General features: G+C 42.7%; 2 protein-coding genes across 3 annotated transcripts; both read right to left on the bottom strand.

Annotated features, from left to right (window-relative positions):
* Positions 1-1,641: 1,641 nt before the first annotated feature.
* On the bottom strand, positions 1,642-14,491 carry LOC139540914 (scaffold attachment factor B2-like). Its single transcript, XM_071344984.1, has 18 exons — positions 14,136-14,491; positions 13,433-13,523; positions 13,220-13,284; positions 12,897-13,124; positions 12,607-12,652; positions 11,419-11,824; positions 11,020-11,066; positions 10,768-10,877; positions 10,463-10,612; positions 5,977-6,062; positions 5,742-5,874; positions 5,491-5,633; positions 5,027-5,347; positions 4,672-4,809; positions 4,360-4,402; positions 2,673-2,755; positions 2,478-2,570; positions 1,642-2,331 (listed from the first exon to the last, which is right to left on the bottom strand). The coding sequence occupies exons 1-18, from the start codon at positions 14,298-14,300 to the stop codon at positions 2,223-2,225; spliced, it is 2,457 nt and encodes an 818-aa protein (XP_071201085.1). The 5' UTR covers positions 14,301-14,491; the 3' UTR covers positions 1,642-2,222.
* A 1,122-nt stretch (positions 14,492-15,613) lies between these two features.
* On the bottom strand, positions 15,614-26,906 carry malt2 (MALT paracaspase 2). Of its 2 annotated transcripts, none has more exons than XM_071344986.1 (17): positions 26,418-26,906; positions 25,142-25,285; positions 24,715-24,881; positions 24,447-24,577; positions 23,772-23,922; positions 23,402-23,589; positions 23,120-23,216; positions 22,868-22,912; positions 22,710-22,751; positions 22,337-22,540; positions 22,042-22,219; positions 21,857-21,931; positions 21,636-21,763; positions 19,573-19,722; positions 19,207-19,364; positions 17,396-17,530; positions 15,614-17,147 (listed from the first exon to the last, which is right to left on the bottom strand). In XM_071344986.1, exons 2-17 carry the CDS (start codon positions 25,276-25,278, stop codon positions 16,689-16,691), a joined length of 2,445 nt encoding a protein of 814 aa, XP_071201087.1. In that variant the 5' UTR covers positions 25,279-25,285; positions 26,418-26,906; the 3' UTR covers positions 15,614-16,688. The 2 variants fall into 2 exon arrangements, with proteins under 2 accessions (XP_071201087.1, XP_071201086.1); XM_071344985.1 differs by having other exon boundaries at positions 25,142-25,289; positions 26,418-26,905.
* Between the last annotated feature and the right edge of the window lie 459 nt (positions 26,907-27,365).

The following is a 27,365-nucleotide window of genomic DNA, read 5'->3' as shown; positions in this document are numbered from 1 at the left end:
TGATTAAACAGCATGATCATGACACTGGTGCACCTTGTGCTGGGGACAAAGACCACTATAAAATGTGCAGTTTTGAGGTAGAGTGTAATTGGCATGCTGACTGCAGGAATATCCACCAGAGCCGTTGCCAGAGAATTGAATGTTAAATTCTCTACCATAAACTGCCTCCCAATGTCGATTTACAGAATTTGTCAGTAGGTCCAACCGGCAAACCAACCGCAGACAACGTATAACCACGTCAGCCCAATTGGTGGGCCTAGCTGCCAAGTGGGTAGGCCTATGTTCTCCAAGGCCCACCATGGCTGAGCCCCTGCCCAGTCATGTGAAATCCATAGATTAGGGCCTAATGAATTCATTTCAATTGACTGATTTCCTTAAATGAACTGTAACTGAGTAAATTCTTTTACATTTTTGCATATTACGTTTACGTTTTTGTTCAGTATAGCTGGCTAGCTAGCGAAAGAATAAAAAGCTAGCTAGTATTTCACTATATTTTACAATGCTAGCTTGGTAAATAATCATAGGTTGACTGTTTAAACCATGTGAAATCACTTTGCAGTGGAGCCGTTAGCTAGCAAGTCGGATTCGTCTGTCAACGCCCGTGACGTGTGTGTGTGGCGCGAATTGGGCACGAAGATAGTACTGGACCCATAGATGGGTTGGTGGTTTAGCAACAAAACCATCGCGGGCAAAACAGACAGAGTTGGCTTAGATTTGTTGACATGTAAACTATATTGTCTCCAACGTTTATTGAAAACAAATACATTTTCACAATGAGCACTCGTCTCTCAAATACGTCATTACAGTTGTTGGTTATCTAGCTAATTTTAACCGCCAACATTCCAGAATGTGGTGAAAATGGCAACCATATTGGTCAGGGAAAAATCCCAAAATCCTGATTTTACTTATGCAGGAAAATAAAAGTTAGGCGTGTAATAATTGTCTACCCAAAATACTGTCAATATAAATACAATTTCTATATGAATAGCCTCTAAAATAGGCAAACGGCCAGTAAATGTCTAAATGTTTATCTTGTAAAACTGTGAACGCTATGATACAATATCAGTACTTGTTGCATTTACAACATGTCTGTCCCAAATCCCTGACCAAGATGGCTGACCTTAAGGTTCATGTCTATTGTAGTATACTAATTCTATGACTGGACCAAAGATTCATCTTTAATCTCTGAGCTGGGCAAGTTAGACACCAAAAATTATGGTAGGCTGCTAGAGGGGAAAACTGCTGGTAGGTTAGGAGAAAATCAAGTGGATTAAACACAATGTAAATATTAAACTGTTTACATCAGTGTGGCCTAGGCCCTATGTAGTAGATAGACAGCAATCATGCCAAACTAATCAAGTTATTTTAACACATTCTTAAGCTCATTATGAATAAAGATGGTCCAAAAAAAAAGTGAAGTGTAACACTCCAAACATGTAGCCTACAAGTATGTAGGTACTAGGGCAAGATGATTAATGTACTTATAATTTTTCTGCTTGCATGAAGAGCCCCGAGCTCTTAGGACTAATTCTATTTGATTTGTGGAGAGTTATATCTACCACAAACCAAACCTGTTTTAATAGTTGATTGCAAAACATTGCTCTTAACGATAATGAGAAAGTAAATAAAAAATGTTTGCCCTTGGCCTGCAAAAATAACTTTATTAGGCAGCATTTTCATCTCACAGAAAAATAGCCATCTGGTGCCATCCAGTGGTGGTATTGTACAACTGCAGTTGAATCAAACGCGGTTAATCGTTTCCTATTATCCATACGAATTCTTAAAAGATTTTTGTACATTACCACTAAGACAATGCCACATTTGACAGTAATTGAAATTAAGCCTGAAATGCAATCATAACCATTGTGTTCGTACTTTTCCGCAACCAAGTTTAAGCAGACGCATTCCTGAGCATTTCTTACCAAGATTCAACCACATAGAAAACACTCAAATTACACAAATTGAACGGAATTTATCAATTTTCTATTTGAAAAAAAAAAGGTGATTCAGAGTGAAAAAACTATGAATGATCTGATCAGACATTTAAAACTCAGATGTTCAGTTAAATTCAATTGCAATCTTAAATTTTAAAAGGAGGAAGAAAAGTCAAAGGGTCTATAAAAGCAACATCGAATTCACAAAGCTTTTGTGAGCAATATACATGCTGCAGACAGTTTCACAATACATCTAAACATGTGACTGAGAACAAGGGTGTTCAGACCTCAGTAGCGGCGACCGAAGGCCCCGCCACCCTGCATCATCTGATTCTGACGATTCAGAGCTCCAGAGAGGGACTGGGAGGTCCCTGTTGTCATGTAGCCTCCTCCACGACTGGGGGTCAGAAAACAAGACACCATAAGGACCAGAATTGCTAAAGGATTTCGCACTTACTGGTCACACATTTCCAAATCCTACATTGGCGGATGTCTCAAAAACATAGTCAATATTGCCATACACATACATATATTTGAGCTTACCTTGCCATTCCTCCCCGTGCCCCCATGTGACTTTGGCCTGGGATGCCCCCGTCTCGACCGGTTTGCCAGGTTCTGTCCCAGTCACGGCCCTCCCTGAAAGAAATCAGACAGTGATGAGCAGCTCAAAGCACACCTTGGCATCCATCTGGTGAGAGGTAAATTAAAATTGACAAAACCATCTAAAATCAAACTAACCTTGGATTAATAGTACGCTTGTCATAACTTCCTGCTGCGGTCCAGGTGTCCCTCCCGTGCCTCTCGGTACGGTCCGAGAAGTGCTGGTGAGGGAAGCACAATTAAAAACAAATCGCATCACATTTTTTTTTTCAAGGCACCAAATGCTGTAAAACAGTGGTGCGACATGATCAACAACTCATATTGGTGCCTAATAGCATACAGTGCCTTTGTGAAAGTATTCAGACCTCGACTTCATCCACATTTTGTTACATTACAGCCTTATTCTAAAATGTATTAAATTGAGGGGAGACAATCGTCACAATACCCCATAATGACAAAGCAAAAACCAGTTTAGACATTTTTGCTAATTGATTATAATAATTATTTTAAAAAATAAACATAAATATCACATTTACCTAAGTATTCAGACCCTTTATTCAGTACTTTGTTGAAGCACCTTTGGCAGCAATTACAGCCTCGAGTCTTCTTGGGTATGACACCACAATCTTGGCACACCTGTATTTGGGGAGTTTTTCCCCATTCTTCTCTGCAGAGCCTATCAAGTGTTGTCAGGTTGTATGGGGAACGTTGCTACACAGCTACTTTCATGTCTCTCAAGAGATGGTTGATAAGAGTTCAAGTCCAGGCTCTGGCTGGCCCACTCAAGGATATTCAGAGACTGGTCCCAAAGCCACTCCGGTGTTGTCTTGGCTGTGTGCTTAGGGTCATTGTCGTTGGAAAGTGAAACGTCCTGAGCGCTCTGGAATAGGTTTTCAACAAAGATCTGTACTTTGCTCCATTCATCTTTCCCTCGATCCTGACTAGTTTCCCAGTCCCTGCCGTTGAAAAACATCCCCATAGCATGATGCTGCCACCACCATGCTTAACCGTAGGGATGGTGCCAGGTTTCCTCCAGAAGTGATGCTTGGCATTCAGGCAAAAGAGTTCAATCTTGGTTTCATCACACCAGAGAATCTTGTTCTTCATGGTCAGAGTCTTTAGGTGCCTTTTGGCAAACTCCAAGCGGAGTTTACTGAGGAGTGGCTTCTGTCTGGCCACTCTAGCGTAAAGGCCTGATTGGTGGCGTGCTGCAGAGATGGTTGTCCTGCCAGAAGATTCTCCCATCTCCATAGAGGAACTCTAGAGCACTGTCAGTGACCATCGGGTTCTTGGTCACCTCCCTGACCAAGGACCTTCTCCCCCGATTGCTAGGTTTGGCCGGGCGGACAGCTCTAAGAAGAGTCTTGGCGGTTCCAAACATTCTTAAATGGAAGATGGAGGCCACTGTGTTCTTGGGGACCTTGAGTACCGCAGAAATTATTTGGTACCCTTCCCCAGATCTGTGCTTCGACACAATCCTGTCCCGGAGCGCTACGGACAATTCCTTCGACCTCACGACTTGGTTTTTGCTCTGACATGCACTGTCAAATGTGGGACCTTGTATAGACAGGTGTGTGCCATTCCAAATCACATTCAATCAATTTAATTTACCACAGGTGGACTCCAATCAAATTGTAGAAACATCAAGGATGATCAATGGAAACAGGATGCACCTGAGCTTAATTTCAAGTCTCATAGCAGAGAGCGAGCGCGATACACATACACATTTTTTTAATATTAAATTTGCAAAACAAATCAAAAAACCTGTTTTCGCTTTGTCATTATGGGGCATTGTGTGTAGATTGCATGAGGCCATGTCTCTTACCGTGCTATCCCTGTCTGCAACTACAGCCCGTGAAGTGTCCCTCCTACAGGAAAGATTACATTAAACATTACTTAACACAAACATTGATTATTGACCGAAACGTGTGGCATACAACTACAAATTCACCACCATTCAGTTGGCCATTAAAACGGCTTTTTACTTAAGTATAAATATAAGCATCAATTAAAGTGATGCAGAAACAGGCGTAAAATACTTGAAGCCCTCCCATCATAAGACCTACATAACAGAGGTCATAAACAGTCATGACAACTGGTGTCAGCTCACTGCAAATAACTGTAGTCTACTCTGTACCTGTCAATGACGGCATCGTCCTGGTAGCGACCGCGGTCCCTGTGGTCAATGTCTTGGTAGCGCTCCTGGCGACCGAAGTCTGAGCGCCCCCCATAGCGGTCATCCATAGCCAGCCTCTTCTCCTGCCAGTCGTCTTTCCTACAAGCAGCAGGTCTTTGTCAGTCGCAATAAAATATTCTCAAACCATGCATGTCTTTAGATGAGTCTTGCACACTGAAGATCTATAGTAAGGCTGAGGTTGTTATGTGGCCATATCCAGCCATCTATTCTATGATAAGAGACCTGGTAACTCAAACAGGGGTAATGATGCTGTGGAGAGGGGTGAAAGGGTGGCAGACGTGGATGAAGTGTGTACCTGTTGTCCAAGTCGGCATAGGGCCTCTTGAGGGGGCGGCGGTCCTGCTCGAAGCGCAGCTGCTCCTGCTGCCTGCGGAGCTCATCCCTCTCCCGCTGGATCCTCTCCTGCTCACGCCGGCGCTCGTACTCCACACGCTGACGCTCGCGCTCCAGGAACTCGCGCTCCATGCGGTCAAAGTTCAGCCGCTCCTTCTCCACCTCCAGCCAGTTTCTTTTCCGCAGGAGGCGCTCGCGCTCCTCCTTCTCCCGGAACAGGCGGATACGCTCACGCTCTGTGCGGTTGTCCACGCTGCTACGGTCTGGGCCACTGCCGCGCTCCCTGGGCCAAACAGAAAGCATAGGAGATATTTAGTGGAATCACTTTGAATGACCAGTCTCTTTTCAAAGCTTTCTAACAGTGTACAAGCTGGCTTCATTCTTAGCTTTGAGGTGAAATGTCGTGCAGCTATTGCAACTCCTCACCCAGAGTGCCTGCGTCTGTCCACCTCCCTGACCTCCCTCTCCCGCTGCCTCCGTCTCTCCCGCTCACGCTGCTCCTTGATCTGGTCAAACGACAGGATGTCCTTCTCTTTGCTTGTGGACTTGCGGTCGCGACTCTTGGTGCTCTGTTTTGAACAAGACAAAAGCTCATGTAGCGTAACCATTTTTACCACAAAAGTTTGAGGTGAAAGTTCAATAGATGGAGCATAGATGTCAGCGTTTGGGTAGCTTACCCGGTCTTTGCTTTTGGCTTTCACGCTGATGACAGGCTCTCCCTTGGACTTGTCCATCACCACTGTCCTCTCATTACGTTTGCCATCTTTTCCGACTTCACCTTCAGCCATTTCATCTTTGTTGGCATCGGACCTGGATAGAGAAAATAATTAAAAACATGAATCTAGTATCTGATGACATACAATGAGTACATAGCTTAATGTGTAATGACATTGACATGTTCTCAGAGCTTACTTGGAGTCTGAGGAGTGTCTCCTGTCGGTGTCAGACTTAGCATCGCTCTTGTCAGCAGGCTTCTTCCCAGCAGGCTCGTTCTTAGCCTGGAACAGAGGTCGGATTATAAAAATGGCAGACTTGCCAACCATGAAGATTTTTTACGAGTACCACTTCAGGGTGGCAGCAGCATCTCCAGCTCCAAAATTGGTACGCGTGCAAATCCCACACTTCCCAACATCAAATGCACTTTTTTTTTGCCTAATAATGATGTTGGCAGAAGACTGCCTAAGCAGGAATGGTATGCTAGACTTTCGGGTACTTGGTAATTGGATGCTTTTCAGTAGCTAACTAGAAAATGTACACATTTTTACAATTAAATACATCTAAATGTATACTTTGAGCCCTATTCAGATGGGATTACTTTTACTGGGGGAGGTCGGGTAATGTAATTATGTGCACAAGCACAAAAAGTAAAATTTCAGTCACGTCCGAATCTGCCATGTCAGTAAATTTTCCATGGCAGGAGAGTAACATTTCCAACTATAATAACCTCCTCTGATAATAAAAGTCCTTTGCGAATCGGCATCCCTGTGTTGAGAGAAATGTTCGAGTTTGATAGGCGTTGCTCACGGTTTGAGCAAGAAATCATTAACTGATTTGATAAAATGTGAGCTGTGATGGAAAATGTTATGTTGGTGCTAGTCTATAAACCAATATGTGTTCATGCTAGTGACTGATTGATAGTGAGGATTCGTTCAGTGTCTGCAATTTGGCAGTAAACCCAGAAGCTCGTGAAGTATTGGTCGGTCACATGAATGAAGCAAACATTAAATGAATAAATTATGAATAAGCTAAAATCATGCAAATATGGCTTGCCTATCATATATAAAAGAGGACTAAACGGGACTGTCCCGTTAGAGCTCCTGACAGACATTCACTATGGTGCATCAAGTTTGATAGAACCTCTCCAGTGCACTGACAATAAACAATGATTAATTTAAGATTGACTTTGAGTGTCCCTGTGTAGGAATTTCCACAACACTGTGGATCGCTAAAATATCCTAATGATCACACTTCCACAATTCAAATATTATAACGACACTATAGCAAAGATGGTTTAACTTCTTTGGGATAGGGGGCGGTATTTGACGTCCGGATGAAAAGCGTGTCCAAAGTAAACTGCCTGCTACTCAGGCTCAGAAGCGAAGATATGCATATTATTAATAGATTGATAGAAACTCCTGAGTGTTTTCTAAAACGGTTTGAATCATGTCTGCGAGTATAACATAACTTATTTGGCAGGCGAAACCCATAGGATAAACCAATCAGAATTGTTTTTTGGGGGGGGTCACTCTTTTCAATGGTTTTTCATTGGGAATCCAGATTTCTAAGCGACTTTCTTGCATTTCCTATCGCTTCCACTAATGTCAACAGTCTTTAGAAATTTGTTGAGGTTTTCCTTTGAGAAATGAAGTAGCACTGTTCAGAATGAGGGTAGAGGGAAGTGTAATCTTTGTTAGAAGCGCGTGACCTGAAAAGCACTCTCCACTTTGTTTTCCTCCGATATTGAACACAGTATGTCCCGTTAAAAAATACATAAAGTTGTATTACTTTGTACTTTGAAATGTTTGGACAAAGCTTATGAGAAATGTTGTAGTCGTGTTGCGCGAGTTGGAACCGGTATTTTTCTGGATCAAACGCGCCAAATAAATGGACATTTTGGATATATATCGACAAAATTAATCGAACAAAAGGACCATTTGTGATGTTTATGGTACATATTGGAGTGCCAACAGAAGAAGCTCGTCAAAAGGCATGAATTATATCTTTATTTCTGCGTTTTGTGTCGCGCCTGGAGGGTTGAAATATGATCGTCTGCGTTTGTTTGCTGGGGTGCTATCCTCAGATAATAGCATCGTTTGCTTTCGCCGTAAAGCCTTTTTGAAATCTAACATATTGGCTGGATTCCCAAGTGTAGCTTTAATTTGGTGTATTGCATGTGTGATTTCATGAAAGTTCAATTTTTTATAGTAATTTATTTGAATTTGGCGCTCTGCATTGTCACTGGATTTTGGCCAGGTGGGATGCTAATGTCCCACCTATCCCAGAGAGGTTAAAGAAACTTGGGTTATTAGTGTAGCCTGTTGTCGCCTGGACAAGCCTAGAAAAAGAACTTCCAGGCTTCCGTCATAACTGTCAATTTATTGAGAAAAATTATTATAGGGAGCATTTTGGGAAAAAAGAATCCTGTCTGAATCGTCCTCTGGCGTAACGGACATTCTGGGGTTATAAATACATAACCAACGTTCTCTAATAATGCTAGTCCTGTCTGAATAGGGTTTTAAATGATAAACATTGTAGCCAACACAGAAGTCTTGTGTTTGATACTACATGAAATTGAGGTGGTCAATGAAATTGAGGTATTATTTATTCAAATCATTGTATGTGTATAGTCTAGTGAAAATGCAAACTTGCATCATCTTAAATTTAATTTGTGGAGAAAATTCAGAATAATTCAATTACTGGATGCAATGTAGTAGTCTAGCTTAATGTAGGCTATTTGGAATATGAAACTAGGCCTATATGAGCTGGTTTCAGGGGAATGGCCCTAGCCATTCTGATCCAACAGGTCCCAGAAGTGCTCAACGGGATTGAAATCCAGGCTCTTTGCTGGCCATGGCAGAACACTGACATTCCTGTCTTGTAGGAAATCACACACAGAATGAGCAGTATGGCTAGTGGCATTGTCATGCTGGAGAGTTATGTCAGGATGAGCCTAAAGGAAGTGTACCACATGAGGGAGGATGTCTTCGGTGTAACGCACAGCGTTGAGATTGCCTGCAAGTGCAGTCTGATGGTGTGACAACGCCCCAGACCATGACGGACCCTCCGCCTCCAAATCAGTCGGTGTAACGCTCATTCCTTCAACGATAAACGAGAATCCGACCATCACCCCTGGTGTGACAAAACTGACTCGTCATTGAAGAGCACTTTTTGCCAGTCCTGTCTGGTCCAGCGACGGTGGGTTTGTGCCCATAGGCGACGTTGTTGCCAGTGATGTCTGGTGAGGACCTGCCTTACAGGCCTATAAGCCCTCAGTCCAGCCTCTCTCAGTCTACTGTGTACAGTCTGAGCACTGATGGAGGGATTGTGCATTCCTGGTGTAACTCGGGCAGTTGTTGCCAACCTGTACCTGTCCCGCAGGTGTGATGTTCGGATGTACCGATCCTGTGCAGGTGTTACACGTGGTCTGCCACTGCGAGGACAATCAGCTGTCCGTCCTGTCTCCCTGTAGCGCCGTCTTAGGCATCTCACAGTACGGACATTGCAATTTATTGCCCTGGCCATATCTGCAGTCCTCATGCCTCCTTGCAGCATGCCCAAGGCACGTTCATGCAGATGAGCAGGGACCTTGGGCAGCTTCATTTTGGTGTTTTTCAGAGTCAGTAGAAAGGCCTCTAGAGTCCTAAGTTTTCATAACTGACCTTAATTGCCTACCGTCTGTAAGCTGTTAGTGTCTTAACGACCGTTCCACAGGTGCATGTTCATTAATTGTTTATGGTTCATAGAACAAGTATGGGAAACAGTGTTTAAACCCTTTACAATGAAGAGCTGTGAAGTTAATTGGATTTTTACAAATTATCTTTGAAAGACAGGGTCCTGAAAAAGGTCTGTTTCTTTTTTTGCTGAGTTTAGTATTAAGACTACAGGGCAGGCCAGAGCGGCGAGCTAGAGATCATTTTATCCTTGCCCAAATCGTCTGATTTGCTCAGCTCCAACTTTAGACAGTTAAAACTTGTTAGGAATAGGGTCTAGTTTCCTGAATTTCCACCTGACTGACGTGCCCAAAGTAAACTGCCTGTTACTCAGGCCCAGAAGCCAGGATATGCATATAATTGGTAGCATTGGATAGAAAAAAATAATGTCTGAGACTATAACAGAACTGATATGGCAGGCGAAAATCCAAAGAAATACCAACCAGAATGTTTTTTTGAGGTCCCAGGCTTTTACAATGGAAAGCTATGGGTCCTATGTAATTCTGGCTCCCAGATTGCAATTCCTATGGCTTCCACTAGATGTCAGTCTTTATTCAATGCTTTCGCTGTAAAGCCTATTGTAAATCGGACAACGCAGTTAGATTAACAAGAATTTATGCTTTAAAATGATATAAAATACAATGTATGTTCATGAATGTTTAATATTATGATTATTTATTTGAATTGCGCCCTCCGATGTCACCGGATGTTGTTCCCAGGTGTCCCGCTAGCGGGACGCCTATCCCTATTAAGTGAAAAACCACAATATGCCAAATAGAAGCCTATTTAAGGGGAGTTTTTCGAACCAGCTTATTTTGACCTCAAATGGCGTACATGGCACGCAAAATGCATGCAGGTTGGCATGGTCAATCCTCACTTCTCTGAATGAAGGCATCCCAACATTTGACAAAACTACAGGTTTAGAGCAGAGGCCACTGATATAGAAGATGGTAGATAATGACCCTCACCCTCTCCACAGAGATCATTCTACCGTGGAGCTCGGTCCTGTTCAGGTGGCTGATACACTTGGTGGCCTCCTCTGTGGAACACATGGTGACAAAACCATAGCAGCGAGCCCCAGGGCTCCGGGCGTTAGTCACCACTTTAGCTCCAACAACCTGATGTTGATACGGAGAAGGATAGAACATTTAATTCATGGGCAGGGAAGGTCCAAAAGTACAGTACCATTTCACACCTACATCTTGTTCAATTACATTCTAGCATGAATATATATACCAAAAAAGTACTTATTTTCCCCCCCCAGGATACTGACCTTTCCGTGCTTGCTGAACAGAGTCTTTAGATCAGTTGCTCTGGTGTTGGAGGAGAGGCCGCTAACCCACAGGTTTCTGCCACTACTAGCTGGAGCACTACCTGCAGGGCCTTTCAGAACAGACAAACATGAGCCAAATGTACAGACATTCATCAGAGCTGATTCAGCACCTCATTCAGGTGTGAGCAAGTCTTTTGCAATTTCCTACAATGGGCACATCACAATTACAGAATGAACAATGTTTACACTTACCCTTTTCATCTTTTGAGTCAGGCTTGCTACCTTTATCCTCATCAGAACTAAAGACAAAGAGAACACACAATTAATATCTGGAAGTGAGAAGACCTGGGGGAGGGGGCTCATCCAGATTAATCATACTTACCCTGTGCACATAGTAATTACCCCAGCATATACAACACTACAGTGATTTGGGTGGGTGTCAATGTTACAAGGCAGCCTTACATGGCCAAGGAAACTTCCAATACATTACTTTATGAAGGTAAAGAGGTGAGGTAGGGGTGGGAAATGACAAAATGATAACTTGACACAAATGCAGACCATTTTACATCCAGAAGAGCACCAAAACTTGCTACAAAAAGGACCCAATGCAACAGAGATAGCCATTGTTCTAGTAGACAGAAAACAACAAACCTCTTTTTCTGATCATCACCCTCAACAGAAGAGGACTCTTTCACTGTCGTTGATTCTGCAGCATTCTCTTCAGTCTTCTCCTCACCCTCAGCCTTAGAGACCATTTCCGAATCAACAGCGCTTTCGGTTTCACCCGCGCCCTGCTCGCTTACGCTAACAGCCTGAGCGCTCTCGCTTTCAGCGTCATCTGCCTCGTCGGGGACATTTTGTGTGTCGCCAGTGTCTTTCATTTCACTCGCAGTTAGCTTAGCAACGTCCATGTCGCTAGTCGACAGTTCAGGCTCCAAATTGTCTTCCTCGGCAACATTGACCTTGTCCCCGATGGTGGCTTGATCTTCTGTCGGTGGCTCCTGGCGCTCTTCATTTAGCGGCTCAGATAAACAAGACCCGGCTACTTTATCAGTTTCTACGGATTTAACAGGAATAGAATGGCACAGAGTTTAATTACTTCTGAAACACAGCAATGGTTAACGTGGAACTGGCAAGGCTGGAAAAGGACGTGGCCCTCCGCTGTCATTGAACTACGTATACACAGATACACACGTAACAAGAGACTGGAAAAACCAAAGACTGACCAAGCAGCCTAACTCCTCATTCAAGTCGACCATTTCAGTTCACCTGATCCCTAGGCAGAAAAAGATTTGATCTGAAGAAAGCCAAAAGATCAGCAGAGGCTCCATGAAGGTCCATCTTCATGCAATTGCTGACTTCATGAGTGTCCATAATCTGGTAAGTGACAGCGAATTCAGAATTCTTTTGGTTTGTATAACAAGTCCATTAGTCTCATCTCCAGTGAGAATATTAGTCAGTCCTAAAAAGGCTTTTGAATGGTTGGTTTCAAATGATGGGCCTCAGTCTTCTCTTCTTGGTCTTTGCGTGGCAAGCTAAAAACACTGCGTGCTAACTGCAACAACTAAACCTTTAATTACTGACTTTGTGCTTCAGATTGTTAACCAGTTCTGTTTTAATAATAGGAGGGTGCCCAAAACAGACAGATTCATATATCAGTGTTTAGAAATTCCAGTTAACAAGCATCAATACACAGTCAGCAATTTTCTTTGGATTTCCAGTCTCTTCCTGACCAACCACAGGCAAGAATGTTAATCTAAAACGACTTGCATACCGGATTTAACACTGCAAAAAGATAGTGTGCATTCATATCAACTTCCAACCCCTTTTCAACAGTACCTATTTCTTCCTTTGAGTCTTTGGGCTTCAGATCCTTCTCTTGAACCTAAAGGAATAAAAGGAAAATGTATCTTGTGTAACATGGCTCCTAGCACAAATGGGATTTTAGTCTATTTTCCTTCCAACTAAACACAAATGATAATGAAATGCATTTGCATTTTATTTAAACTTGAACTCTTTCTTCTCTTAAATGTCTGCTAATTCAGGCTGTGCTTCCATAGGAAAAAAAGTGTGAGAATTTTGTTATCATTAGATATGACTGTGCCACAACAGCAGCAAGTTTGTCTCACCTCTTCAGGTTTGGCTTCACTCATCAGCTCAAGAGAGCCAGAGATTCCATTGTGTTCATCTTCGTTTGTGGCCTCTCCGTCAGCCAGGATCTCGGGGTTGACTTCATCCGACGGAGAGTTCAGGACTTCATCTGTGTCATACTCCTCCTCTGCCGGCATACTGTTGTCATTCTCAGCCTCATCAAGCACATTCATATCCAGGATGTCCATGTCCTGCATGTTGTCATCCTTGAATGGAATTATGGAAGGTGAATTTATTAATAGATTGTTATCCAGGGAGTGCATAGTGATTGCATTAGATAAAAACGATGGTAGATGCTCACCTGGCCATCACCCGAATCTTCCTCAATGGTGCAGTCCTCTGATTCATCATTCTCCTGTCTTTTCCCTGCAGACAAGATCGTAATTGGATCGCAATTAAAGATCAAAATTGGGGAGAAAAGTGGGGTTAAAGACGAATATTTAAGTCCCTAATATCAATTTACTCCAAGACATTATTGCTTAATTACGACCTTGCTCTCACTCCCTAAACATACCTTTGGAGGTCCGTTTAGCCAGTGCCGCCTTAGGAGTTGCATCGAGAACAACCACCATCTCATCTGGGTTTCCACCCTCTTCTTCAATCGCCTGTGGAGAAATTACATAAGGAAATACTATAGTTACCTGGCTAGCTAACTACGTTATATCTGGTTTCAGTTTAGCCAACTCGACTATTATCAAACACACGGCTATGTGGTCAGCTACAACACAGTGCTAGTTGGTGAACATTATCACTTACATAAACATCTGACAAGCCAGCTTGCAGGCCTTGGAGTAGTGTTTCCCTAACCTCTCCTCCAGTGCCTACAAGCATTAAACCTACTCGATGTATTTTAGTACTAACACATCGGATTCAAATGGTCAACTAATCACTAAGGCTTCCATTTGTTGAATCGTGTATGCTAAACTAGTTAGTTCTGGAATACGGAGCGGGGTGCCCGAGGAGAGGTTTGGGAAAGCGCACCATGTGGCTATCACGCCCGCTCACAAAGGCCTTGCCGTTCGGCTACGCAAGGCCATGGCTAGCTGACGTTAGCTTCATTTATTTGACATATATAAAACTTAGTTAGCTAGCAAATTCTAGTGGTTATATATATCATGCAACTAACTAATGACGTGACACTGGTTCCAGTTCATTTGTGAATTATCATGATGCATGAGCACATCTAACTAGTTACTAGTTAGCATGGCTAACGTTACCTTTTTCAGCCTCTCTGTCAGCGTACTCTTGATGCCAGTGGCGTCCAGATTTCGTCTTTTTAATTCTGCTTTCAAGTCGATGACTCTCAGCTCCGACAATTTACGAATTTCTCCCTCAGGAATCTCAACGCCCCCTGCTTCTCCCGTCGAATAGTTTTCAGCCATGATTACACTGAGAAAACGTTATTTTGTTTGCAAGCACAGGTTAACTAATCTCTTGCACGAAACAAGCGGCCTACTGTCACAAAATGGCGCACTATGAACATGGAACTCCACTGCGCATATGTCATCTGAAAACAGTTTGTGAAAAGGGGCAGTGTTCTTATAATTGTGAACGCCTAAACGTGCTCTTGTTCTGCTTCTTTGAGTTTTATGTCGCGCTACACGCAGAAGTTGGTGGTGTATTGTTGCCACCAACTGAACGGGGGTGCAAAACATATACAAGAGAAAAGTAAATTCCATACGGGGAAGCGAAAATATACATGACTCCACACAAACTACAAATACATTTTTTAAATATTTTTTATATATTGAGTAGTTTGTGTGGATTCGTGTTAATTTTCCCTGAACACACTGAACAAAAATATGAACGCAACAATATCTACGATTTTACTGAGTTACAGTTCACATAATGAAATCAGTCAATGGAAATAAATAAATTAGGCCTAATCTATTGATTTCACATGACTGGGAATAGATACCTTTAAAAAAAGTAGTGGTGTGAATCATAAAACCAGTGTGACCACCATTTATTTGCCTTATGCAGCACAACAAGTCTCCTTCACATAGAGTTGATCAGGCTGTTGATTGTGGCCTGTGGAATGTTGTCCCACCCCTCTTCAATGGCTGTGCGAAGTTGCCGTATATTGGCGGGAACTGGAACACGCTGTCATACATGTCTACCCAGAGCATCCCTAACATGCTCAATGTGTGACATGTCTGGTGAGTATGCAGGCCATGGAAGAAATGGGACATTTTCAGCTTCCAGTGATTGTGCACAGATCCTTGCGACATGGGGCCATGCATTATCATGCTGAAACATGAGGTGGTGGGGGTGGATGAATTGCACAACAATGGGCCTCAGGATCTCATCACAGTATCTCTGTGCATTCAAATTGCCATCGATAAAATGCACACACGACGTCAAACACGTGGTCTGCGGTTGTGAGGCTGGCTGGACATACTGCCAAAATAACGCAGGAGTTCCTTCGGGACAAGTCTCTGAATGTCCTTGAGTGGACCAGCCAGAGCCCGGACTTGAACCCGATCGAACATCTCTGGAGACCTGAAAATAGCTGTGCAGCGACGCTCCCCATCCAACCTGACAGAGCTTGAGAGGATCTGCAGAGAAGAATGGGAGAAACTCCCCAAATACAGGTGTGCCAAGCTTGTAGCGTCATACCCAAGAAGACTCGAGGCTGTAATCGCTGCCAAAGGTGCTTCAACAAAGTACTGAGTAAAAGGTCTGAATACCTATGTAAATGTGATATGTTTTTTATTTTTGATCAATTAGCAAACATTTCTTAACCAGTTTTTGCTTTGACATTATGGGGTATTGTGTGTAGATTGATGGAGGGAAAAAACTATTTTATCCATTTTAGAATAAGGTTGTAACGTAAGAAAATGTGGAAAAAGTCAAGGGGTCTGAATACTTTCCGAAGGCACTGCAACTCCTCAGATGTAAAATCCTTTAATCCTTGAAAGAGTTCAGCTGCAGGATCAATGTCGATCGTTCTTGACTTATTTTTACTTCTGTAGTTCCATTTATCACCATTGCTATAAATGACACAACCTCCACTTTCTTTACTTGAAGAATGTCTGGATCCTGCAGGTGACATGCAGGCATCGCTGCTTGTTGCTGTGTCGGACCTTTTGCTATTTCTACCCTTTATAGCACCTTCCGCATAAAAGACGTTCTGAACTGCCCTGATTTTGGCCACCTCCACCTCTTTCACCATATTTGGGCATTCCAAGGATATTGCCTCATCACCACAGTTACAACACTTTATTCCTTTGCAATTCTCTTCTGCTATATAGTCTCTATCAAACGGATTTCCCCCCACACGTTCCACATCTCGGCTCCTTCCGTCTGCAGACACTTTTTACATGTCCAAACATTTGACATCCCTTACACTGCAAAGGCCTGGATATAAAGGCTCTGACAGGATAATAAACATATCCCAGCCTAAATGAGTTGTCTTTTGCGTACAATATTTGAGGGGCCAGAATCAAAATGTTCAAACACATTTTTATAAGTTATTTATGTCTGTTTAAAAAAAAGTTAAATCCACCATGTGAAAGAAATGTATTAACAGCATGCCCAAATGGTTATGCTTTAAGGCACTATATTTTCATAACATTAAGACAAACAACCATTACATGAGCTAAAAAAATTAGATTACATCAATTATTCTCTACATATTCTTTAACATATAAACAATGCAGGTCATGGGATCAATTTGTTGTTAAGTAAGTTGCACTATAAGTTAATGTGTACGTCTGTAGACAAAACACAATGGGTTGCACGGCTTACAACACTGCAAATTGACATGACTAACATGAATGGAAGTTGTGCATGTTACTGAACCGATATGTGAGGTCCTCTACTTGACCATGAGGCAGGCTTTTGCTTGTGGTGAGAGGCTGAGGGGTGTCAGAATCAAACAACTCTGGACTGTCATCCTCCACAGGTAGATTTAACTTCCCGGGGGAAGATGGGGTGGCAGACACTCCTGGCTGTGAGTAATATGACCAGGTGGTGGAGGCTGAGCCAATGGAGGAAGTCTCTGAGGTAGGGAAGCTTGGCCCAAAGCCCTCTGGGAAGGAGGAGGAATGGCTGAAGGAGTGAAGGTCGAATGAGGAGGAGGCCGAGTAGGAGCGGGGAAGCCGAGGTTCGTGGAGATTGAGTTTGGATACCAGTGGTTTGCCCACAGTGACAGTTTGCCTCTCATGGACCTCCTCATCCAAGTTTGTATACTTATACTGAAGGCACACAGTGAATGTCAACTCCTTCTGTAATGAGAACAAACAAAGGCAGATGCGTCAAAGCTCAGAAAATGGTGATATTCACATAACTCAACGGCCTACACAGAGAAGGGATTCACAATCACCTTGAGCAAGGTTCTTACAGCGTTTCTGGGCACTCCCGTATCCCCAAACAAAACTGGTAACAATGATATCTGATTTAGAGTTCGAATACCAACACTGGTCCCACTGTTTTGGAGCATCCATGAGAGTCAATGTGTAAAATGAACCCTGACCTTAAGTCTCTGCAGTCCCTTCAGGCGGGTGTAGAGGCCTGGAAGCTCTGCAGGCAGGAGAATCTCCATTGGCAGTAAACTCCCTGCATCTAGGAGGTTCTCCTGATTACTCATCTTCAGATCCATATCCAAACCCTGCCATCATACAGAACACAATTGGAAACAGGAACAAGTATGATTGCATGTCCACATGACAGAAACATCAACTCAGCAAAAAAAGAAAGGTCCTCTCACTGTCAACTGCGTATATTTTCAGCAAACTTAACATGTATTCGTATATATTTGTATGAACATAAGATTCAACAACTGAGACATAAACTGAACAAGTTCCACAGACATGTGACTAGCATAAATGGAATAATGTGTCCCTGAACAAAGGGGGGGTCAAAATCAAAAGTAACAGTCAGTATCTGGTGTGGCCACCCAGCTGCATTAATAAGTACTGCAGTGCATCTCCTCCTCATGGACTGCACCAGATTTGCCAGTTCTTGCTGCTTGCTGTGAGATGTTGCCCCACTCTTCCACCAAGGCACCTGCAAGTTCCCGGACATTTCTGGGGGGAATGGCCCTAACCCTCACTCTCCGATCCAACAGGTCCCAGACGTTCTCAATGATATTGAAATCCGGGCTCTTCCCTGGCCATGGCAGAACACTGACATTCCTGTCTTGCAGGAAATCATGCGCAGAATGAGCAGTATGGCTGGTGGCATTGTCATGCTGGAGGGTCATGTCAGGATGAGCCTGCAGAAAGGGTACAACATGAGGGAGGAGGATGTCTTCCCTGTAACGCACAGCGTTGAGATTGCCTGCAATGACAACAAGCTCAGTCCGATGATGCTGTGACACACCGCCCCAGACCATGACGGACTCTCCACCTCCAAATCGATCCCGCTCCACAGTACAGATCTTGGTGTAATGCTCATTCCTTCGACGATAAACACAAATCCGACCATCACCCCTGGTGAGACAAAACCGCGACTCGTCAGTGAAGAGCACTTTTTGTCAGACCTGCCTGGTCCAGCGACGGTGGGTTTGAGCCCATAGGAGACGTTGTTGCCGGTGATGTCTGGTGAGGACCTGCCTTACAACAGGCCTACAAGCCCTCAGTCCAGCCTCTCTCAGCCTATTGCGAACAGTCTGAGCACTGATGGAGGGATTGTACGTTCCTGGTGTTACTCGGGCAGTTGTTGTTGCCATCCTGTACCTGTCCCGCAGGTGTGATGTTCGGATGTATCGATCCTGTACAAGTGTTGTTACACATGGTCTGCCACTGCGAGGACAATCAGCTGTCCGTCCCGTCTCCCTGTAGCTCTGTCTTAGGCATCTCACAGTACGGACATTGCAATTTATTGCCCTGGCCATATCTGCAGTCCTCATGCCTCCTTGCAGCATGCCTAAGGCACGTTCACGCAGATGAGCAGGGACCCTGGGCATCTTTATTTTGGTGTTTTTCCAGAGTCAGTAGAAAGGCCTCTTTAGTGTCCTAAGTTTTCATAACTGTGACCTTAATTGCCTACCGTCTGTAAGCTGTTAGTGTCTTAACGACCGTTCCACTGGTGCATGTTCATTAATTGTTTATGGTTCATTGAACAAGCATGGGAAACAGTGTTAAAACCCTTTACAATGAAGATCTGTGAAGTTATTTGGATTTTTACGAATTATCTTTGAAAGACAGGGTCCTGAAAAGGGACGTTTCTTTTTTTGATGAGTTTATTACTGTGAAATGTTTAATAAAGAGTCACCAACCCTGACTGTGCTGCAGTTGAAGTCTATTGAACATATTAAGACATTGTGACAATGGAGAAGCTAACCTCAGTGAAGTCTGTGAGATGGGCCGAGCAGGACGCAATTTCCTTGGGGTTCTCCAATATTCGGGTGTAGATGATCATGACGTTGGAGAATTCTGCTGCGAAGCCCAGCTGCACCGTCACGCCACAGTCAAACTGCAGGTTACGGCTCTTTGGAAGAACTGGAAAGAGACAGCTAATGCTTATTGAAGCCGTCATGCAGTGCTTACTTAGGTCTACCAGAAAACGCATATCAGCTCCCAGAGCTAATGCATTGGATTTAGCTCTGACGGATAATGTAACATATATGACCTGGTTCAAAACCCAGTCGTTCACTCCACTAATGTACCTTGATTGAAAAATGCATGGTGAATAAGCCAAAGGTCTCACCATGTGCTATGGCCCACTGCAGGTTGCGTGCCGAGGTAGTCTCTGGGCAGCCGGAGCTCTGGATGCGGTCAGTGAGTGCACGTCGCTCAGAAAGATTACTGCGTAACTCTAGAGCCTGCCGCCCTCGTGTGATCTCACACCGACCCATGTCTGTACAGATACATGAACAAAACAGAGAAACTACATTAAGTTTGGGATAGAGGGCGCTATTTTCACTTTGGGAAAAAATAGTGCCCAATTTAAATGGCCTCGTACTCTATTCTTGCTCGTACAATATGCATATTATTATTACTATTGGATAGAAAACACTCTCAAGTTTCTAAAACCGTTTGAATTATATCTGTGAGTAAAACAGAACTCATTTTGCAGCAAGCGTCCTGTCAGGAAGTGAAAAATCTGAAATCGAGGCTCTGTTCCAGGGCCTTCCTATTCATTTGCTTGAAATCTATGGATATACATGCACTTCATACACCTTCCACTAGATGTCAATAGGCAGTGGGAGGTGGAATGGGGTGTATAGCTTGATCTGAGGTCAAACGAGAGCTCTTGGAATGACGTGACCCCAAATTTCCTTTGTCCAGCAAGGCGCGGGAAGGAACCCTGGATTGCCTTCTGAAAAGCTTTCGTTATAGACGGCTAATATCTCCGGCTTTGATTTTATTTGATACGTGATAATATCATCGTAAAGTATGTTTTTTCAATATAGTTTTATCAGATTATTGAACGTTTATCGGGAGTTTTGGCGTTTTCCGTTCTCTGCATTTGGTGAAGATGGACAACTTCGCGCCACTTGGCTAGCTTTGGTTGCTAATTCGACAGGCGAAGAGGACATTCTAAAACCAAACAACGATTTATTCTGGACAAAGGACCCCTTGTACAACATTCTGATGGAAGCTCAGCAAAAGTAGGAACCATTTATGATGTTATTTCTGTGGAAAATGTTTAGTACTATTTTCCGCCCTCATTGCAGGCGCTGTCTCGCTATAACGTAAGCTGTATGTCGTACTAAAGTTATTTTTAGAATTCTATAACGGCGATTGCATTAAGAACTAGTGTATCTTTAATTTGCTGTACAACATGTATTTTTTAGTAAAGTTTATGATGAGTTCTTTGATTAGATTAGGTGAGTGTCAGAAATATATCCGGATAATTTTGTGCAGTTTGGCTACGTATTCACATTGTAAAACCACGATTTGTACCGCTAAATATGCACATTTTCGAACAAAACATATATGTATTGTGTAATATGATGTTATAGGACTGTCATCTGATGAAGTTTGTCAAGGTTAGTGAATAAATTTATATATTTTGCTGTTTTTTTGCGATCGCTACCATTGTGGTGAATGAATGCGGTTGTGTGGTTGGCTATTGTAGTAAGCTAATATAATGCTATATTGTGTTTTCACTGTAAAACACTTAAAAAATCTGAAATATTGGCTGGATTCACAAGATGTTTGTCTTTCATTTGCTGTACACCATGTATTTTTCATAAATGTTTTATGATGAGTATTTAGGTATTTCACGTTGCTCTCTGTAGTTATTCTAGCTGCTTTGGTGATATTTGTGATTGTAGCTGCAATGTAAAACTATGATTTATACCTGAAAAATGTATTGTATAACATGTTATAAGACTGTCATCTGATGAAGTTGTTTCTTGGTTAGTGACTAATTCTATCTCTATTTGGGGGTTTTGTGCAAGCTACCTGTGCTGTGAAAGAAATGTCTGTGCTTTTTTGTATTTGGTGGTGAGCTAACATAAATATACGTGGTGTTTTCGCTGTAAAACATTTTTAAAAATCGGACATGTTGGCTGGATTCACAAGATGTTTATCTTTCATTTGCTGTATTGGACTTGTTAATGTGTGAAAGTTAAATATTTAAAAAAAAAAAAAAAATTGAATTTCGCACGCTGCCTTTTCAGTGGAATGTGGGGGGGGGTTCCGCTAGCGGAACCCGGGGGCTAGACAGGTTAACAGTCATTTGTAAAGATTGATATTCACAATATCAAGTGTCACAATACTTCAAAATATGTTTTAGTTTTTTTTCAACTTCATTAGTCATACCTTCGGCCACCCTGTCCAGCATGACAGTGACCTTCTCGTCGTCCATGACTCTCTGTTTGAGGAAATTGATGAAGATTCCATTGGACAGGTCGTCTTTATTCACCTCAAAGGCCTCTGCATCCACACACCTAGACATAATCAGAGATTAATTTAATATAACACATTCTGTGATACGTGTATGAGTGAAAGAGGTACTTTAAGTTGGCAGAGAAGCAACTCACGTGGCATAACCAAACACTATGTTTGCGGTCACTTTCAGTTGCCCTGGCTGTGGAGGGACGCCGTCGTTCAAGTTTCTAAAACAGTACAAGTTTACTACAGATATTAATTAATTTACAACATAACAGCAAAATCATTATTACATTATCATAGAGCCCAATCACATAGTTGATGCTGAGAACTGTACCTTTTGCGACACATGTCCAATAGAAATACATTGAGGCTCGTCTCTCGCTCCTGCATCCGCTGTAGCACATCCTGCACCCACAGGCAGTTCTCTGAGGTATAAGAAGCCGGGGCATCAATGGGCACCATGAAACTGTTCCCATAGTTCTCATAACCATGACCCGCAAAGTACAGAAGCCCTGGAACATGACGGGAGAGGAGGAACGGGAAAGGGATCGGCACTATTAGACACAGCTGGACAATGCAAATAATATTACTATTTAACTACTATGATTTCTTATAGTAACTAAACTGACCATAGACGCCGCGGTCGAGCAGCAGTAGGAACTCAGTTACAGCGCTGTGCATCTCCTGCCAGTTGAGGTCCAGCAGAGAAACCACCTTGAAGTCCAGCTGACGCAGCAGGTTGGTCATCTCGTGCACGTCAGCCATGGGCGCTCGCAGAGGCCTGTGGTGCAGGTAGTTCATGTTGCCCATCAGAAGAGCCACTTTGTCCGTGGCTTTGAAAAACAAGAGGAAATTAAGGTATGAGGAAAAAGGGTACATATCACAAACATTCTGTTATTAATGTTATTCAAATGGACAATCATATACAGTCATTTATGTTTATAAAGCTTTTTTTCGACACTGCATCTTCTTTTAGATGGCTATGTTGTTTACTGCACTTACCATATAATTTACTTATCTGCCTGGCAGGGCTAGGTGTGGCAGCTGTAAAACATTGTTTATAACATTGTTATGAATTAATCACATTACCACCCAAAAACATTGGTGCGACACGGAGTAGAAAAACAGTGAAGTTGGTTAAAATACTATCATGTCTGTACCAGCGTCTATTTCTCCCCAGGAGGCATCAATGGAGGAACCAGGGTCTACAAAAACCACAAACAAGGAAGTCAGTCAAAGCACTGTGTCATGTGCTTTCTGGGACAATCAAAACATATTCATAGAACCACTTCTGCACGAATCCTCACAACTAAGCCAACACTAAAAAGGAAACATACAAAATACGTCGTACAATTCTGACCACAGAACAGAAATAACAGACAATACAATCATTGCAGATGCACCACTCTCACCTATTTTGACATGGACCTGGTCGCTCCACACCTCATGGTACAGGTTGAACACCCTGCAGCTGTACATTCCTCGATCTGCTGTGGTCACACACAGTATCTGCAGACAACCACAACACATAACAACTCCAAACATGACAATCATATACAGCAAATGAACAGACACATACAAGTCCCAAGATGTCTGACATAATTGGACCTATAATTATGATACAGGCTTTTTAAACATAGAGTAAAAAAAAAAAAAAGTAATCATATATTCAGGGGACCCAAAATGGCACTGACCCTCAGGGTGCTTATCTTGCCTGTTGGCATTAGTTGTTTATTGTGGTACCACTGGTACTGAGGAGGAGGGTTGGCCTCAGCAAAGCAGTCCAGACACAAGGAGTCCCCCTCAGCTACTACCTGGGGCCGGGGCTGACGGACAATACGCACTCCACTCACTGAGGGAGGGAAGAAGCTGCTACTGACACCTGAAACACAACCAAGGGGCCTAATGGTTATGACACAAAAAAAATGCAAGGTGAAGTCAATGTGATGAATTCAGGAAGGGCAGAGCCTAAATGCCAAGACAATCTTCTAATACCATCGTTGCATTGACTACATTAGTTCTACTGATTGAACTATATATGAAAATATAGTTGAATTGAGTTACCTGTGCTGGAGCCAGCTGACCTGACAATGCGGACATGTGCCCACTGGGAGAAGACGAAGTTCTCTCCATGGTTGACCCGGCAGATGTAGTGTCCCTGGTGGGTTGGGTTTAAAGGGCAAAGGAGCAGCTCTGGACCACTTCCACCCAGCACCTAAAGAGAGAATATATTATCTCACTCATACACTTTACAGTGTATGTGGGCACACAGTGAGTATACCAAACATTAGGAACACTTTCCCAATATTGAGTTGCACCCCCCACCCCTTAAACAAGTTGGCTGGATGTCCTTTGGGTGGCGGACCATTCTTGATACAGACTGGAAACGGTTGAGCGTGAATAACTTTGCAGCGTTGCAGTTCTTGACACAAACGGGTGCGCCTGGCACCTACTACCATACCTCGTTCAAAGGCACTTAAATCTTTTGTATTGCCCATTCACCGTCTGAATGGCACACCTACACAATCCATGTCTCAATTGTCTTAAGGCTTAAAAATCCTCCTTTAACCTGTCCCCTTCCCTTCACCTACACTGATTGAAGTGTATTTAACAAGTGACATAAATAAGGGATCATAGCTTTCACCTGTGTTCATCTGGTCAATCTGTCAGGGAAAGAGAAGGTGTTCTTAATGTTTTGTATACTCAGTGTATAATCACTGTAATATGCAATGGACTGACCTCTTCTTTGCCTTTGAACCACTGGTAGCCCATAGCAGCAGGACCAATAGCCTTACAGACCAGCACAACCCTGCCTCCCTCTGTAGCATGCTGGGCCTGGGGCTGCACTGTGATCTGAAACCGCTCCATCACTACACACACACATATACACACGCACAGTGACTGAGGTACCAAGTAAGGTGACAGAGGACACCTGTAGTGTTGCTAAAATAGAGCAGATATCATATATTTCACAGAGAGAGACAGGCAGGCAGAGGTTAAGACTGACCGTTAGCAGTGAGGTACTGCGCAGCTTCATGGTGCTCCATCTTCTTCAGGCAGTGCAGCAGGAAGCCCAGGGTGCAGGAGCGCTCAGACAGCCTCTCTAGGAGGTAGCGGCTGGGGCTGCCTGTCGGGCTGAGCACCTGGAGCGAACAGCTGGTCATCTCATTCTCACTGTCAATAAATGGTGACAAACCACTAACAGGTCAGGCTAAACATCGACATTCTCTCTGTATGGCTTTATACCATCATTAAGACTCCACAGCTTCACAACATCGCCATTAAAAAAAGTTACAGATTGAGTGTTATCATTCGGTATAGATGACAAATTATTCTGTAAAGAATATGGGGTACGGACTCAGTTATCAACATCATAGCTCTAATGATTATGAGACAATGCTATTAACATTGAGTGTTTCATTTCAAAGTCTCACCTGCAGCGGAATCGAGGTTCCTCAGTGACAACTTTGGCAAGTTGTCTCCATCCACATTTGGCATTATCCAGCATGTCAGCTAACCTGCTCTGAGCTCCTTCACTCAAAGTCCCAATGCTGAGATTCCAGTCACCCATCTCTAGTCTGTCTTCAAACAATATTGTTTTTTTGTAGGAAAGAAAAGAAACAGCTAATGGTTATTGACCTTAGTTCACAGTTCTCAAAACATTTTGGAATAAACTTGTAACAGTGGTCATCCAGAGTCAAGCGTGCCAGTCACGCCTTGAGTGGCTGTGATGACAGAACACACTACAGAAGACACATTGTTCCAACCATAGATATCCTGTTAAATTACTAGAAGGGATTTCATAGATCCTCAAAGTTCCAGAATGGGATGAAAATGGCAGCCATATTGGTCAGGGAAGAATCCCAAACAGTCTAATTGGAATGAATGGCAGTAGAGGCATAATCCTGATTTTACTTATACATGAAAATAAAATGCATGTAATATTTTAGAAATTGTGTAATATAATTATTGTCAACATAAAATAGTCATTTAAATATACATACAGTTTATACAGGGTTTATACCTATTTTCTTTATAAATAGCCTCTAAAATATATGTAAACAGATCTGAAATGTCTCCGTTTTCTTGTAAAGCTGTGAGTGCTATTATATGATACAATATGAGTACTTGTTGCATTTACAACTTGTCTAAGTCCTGTCATCAATTAGTTTTGGCAGGTGTATGGCCATGGATAGCGGAAGTGGAGTTTAGTCCGTTAGGCTTTGGATTGATTGCATTGTTTGAATGGAATGTTGGAATATTAGCAGTTCATTTGACCCATTAATGGAACCATTCCTCTAAAACCGGCTTGCTATAGCTTGCTAACAAACATACAGTGCAGATAAATTGTTCAAATACATTATTTTACACAATATCTAATCACAGCACTGGCAAACCATGGTTGACCAACTTGACCAAAATGGCTGACCTTTATATGATCATAACAACGTTCATGTCCATTCTAGTATTCTAATTCTTAATGCTATGGTTACAACTTTCACTTGGTGATGTTTACAGTGACTGGCAGTATACAAAGCCTGTGAAAAAATATTTGTATGATTGGACTGTACGTCGCCTAGTTAAAAGCTATAACAATTAAACAAGCACATTACAACATAACGAATAGGCCTAAATATCGGTCAACTGCTATCGCCTATTATCCGAATGTATCGCTCACTTAAATGAGTGACTGAAAGCGCACCCATTTACCTGCGTTCTATTCAGCTGCTTCCGGAATACCCTGAGATGAATTTCTTCGTCCACGTAAACGAGACTACTGTATCTTTATCTCAAAACTTACAAACGCCTGCCTCTTTACCGATTCCGACGATGTTTTCGATGAGATCAGAAGTCGTTCAATAGTTTTCAGTGGAAGAAGAGTCAAACCGACCGCTCTCATCTAGTTCAGAAATCTTTATCAATAATCATATATTTCGGGAACTACAGTAGTCCGTTTTGCCAATCTTGTCTCGGTGTGAATCAACTCTCACAATTGGTTGAACAATGTCTTGTTTCTCATTTGACATCGGTTCCTCTTTTTGTGTTGTCCCTTGTATTTGCATGAAAGCAACCATGTTCCCCTCAAGTTTACTTTCACCTTCCCTACGCCAATAGAATCACACCAAAACTCAGCGTCAGTGGAAATATGTATCAGAGAGAAGTTTGGAACTATCAGCAAAAGAGACAACTCCATCACGTTGCAGAAACACTAGCGGTTCATGGGTAAAATCACTGAGAAAGCCAAGCCAATAAAAAAAGCTATTACAACCTGTTATGATAATTGCGTTGTTTGCTCTACAACCCATTCATTCATACGCCACCGTGAAATACAATAAGGCCGTGACAACAAATAGACAACAGTCACACAGTGGTGGAACAAGTTTAAATCCACAAAAAAAATGTATATTCACCATTTACACACAAAATCTTGCACGAAATAAGTAGATCTCAAAAGGTGACGAGAATAAACAAGGCCATTGTTTTCAGAAGGTCTCTAGCAGCAGCGGTGCATGTGTAAAATCACAAGCGACGGCAAGCCACGAAAAAAATGCCATATCACAATCTGTGATAGATATGCTGAGCAAACAACGCAATTACCTTTTTCAGGGGGGCCATATGAGATTTTCTATTCGGCAGGTGATGGAATAATACAAAAAA

The sequence above is a fragment of the Salvelinus alpinus genome, chromosome 16 (genome assembly GCF_045679555.1).
Source record: "Salvelinus alpinus chromosome 16, SLU_Salpinus.1, whole genome shotgun sequence".
NCBI classification, from domain to species: Eukaryota; Metazoa; Chordata; class Actinopteri; order Salmoniformes; family Salmonidae; genus Salvelinus; species Salvelinus alpinus.
The sequence above is the reverse complement of the archived record's forward strand: the minus strand, read 5'-3'. Positions and strand labels throughout refer to the sequence as shown.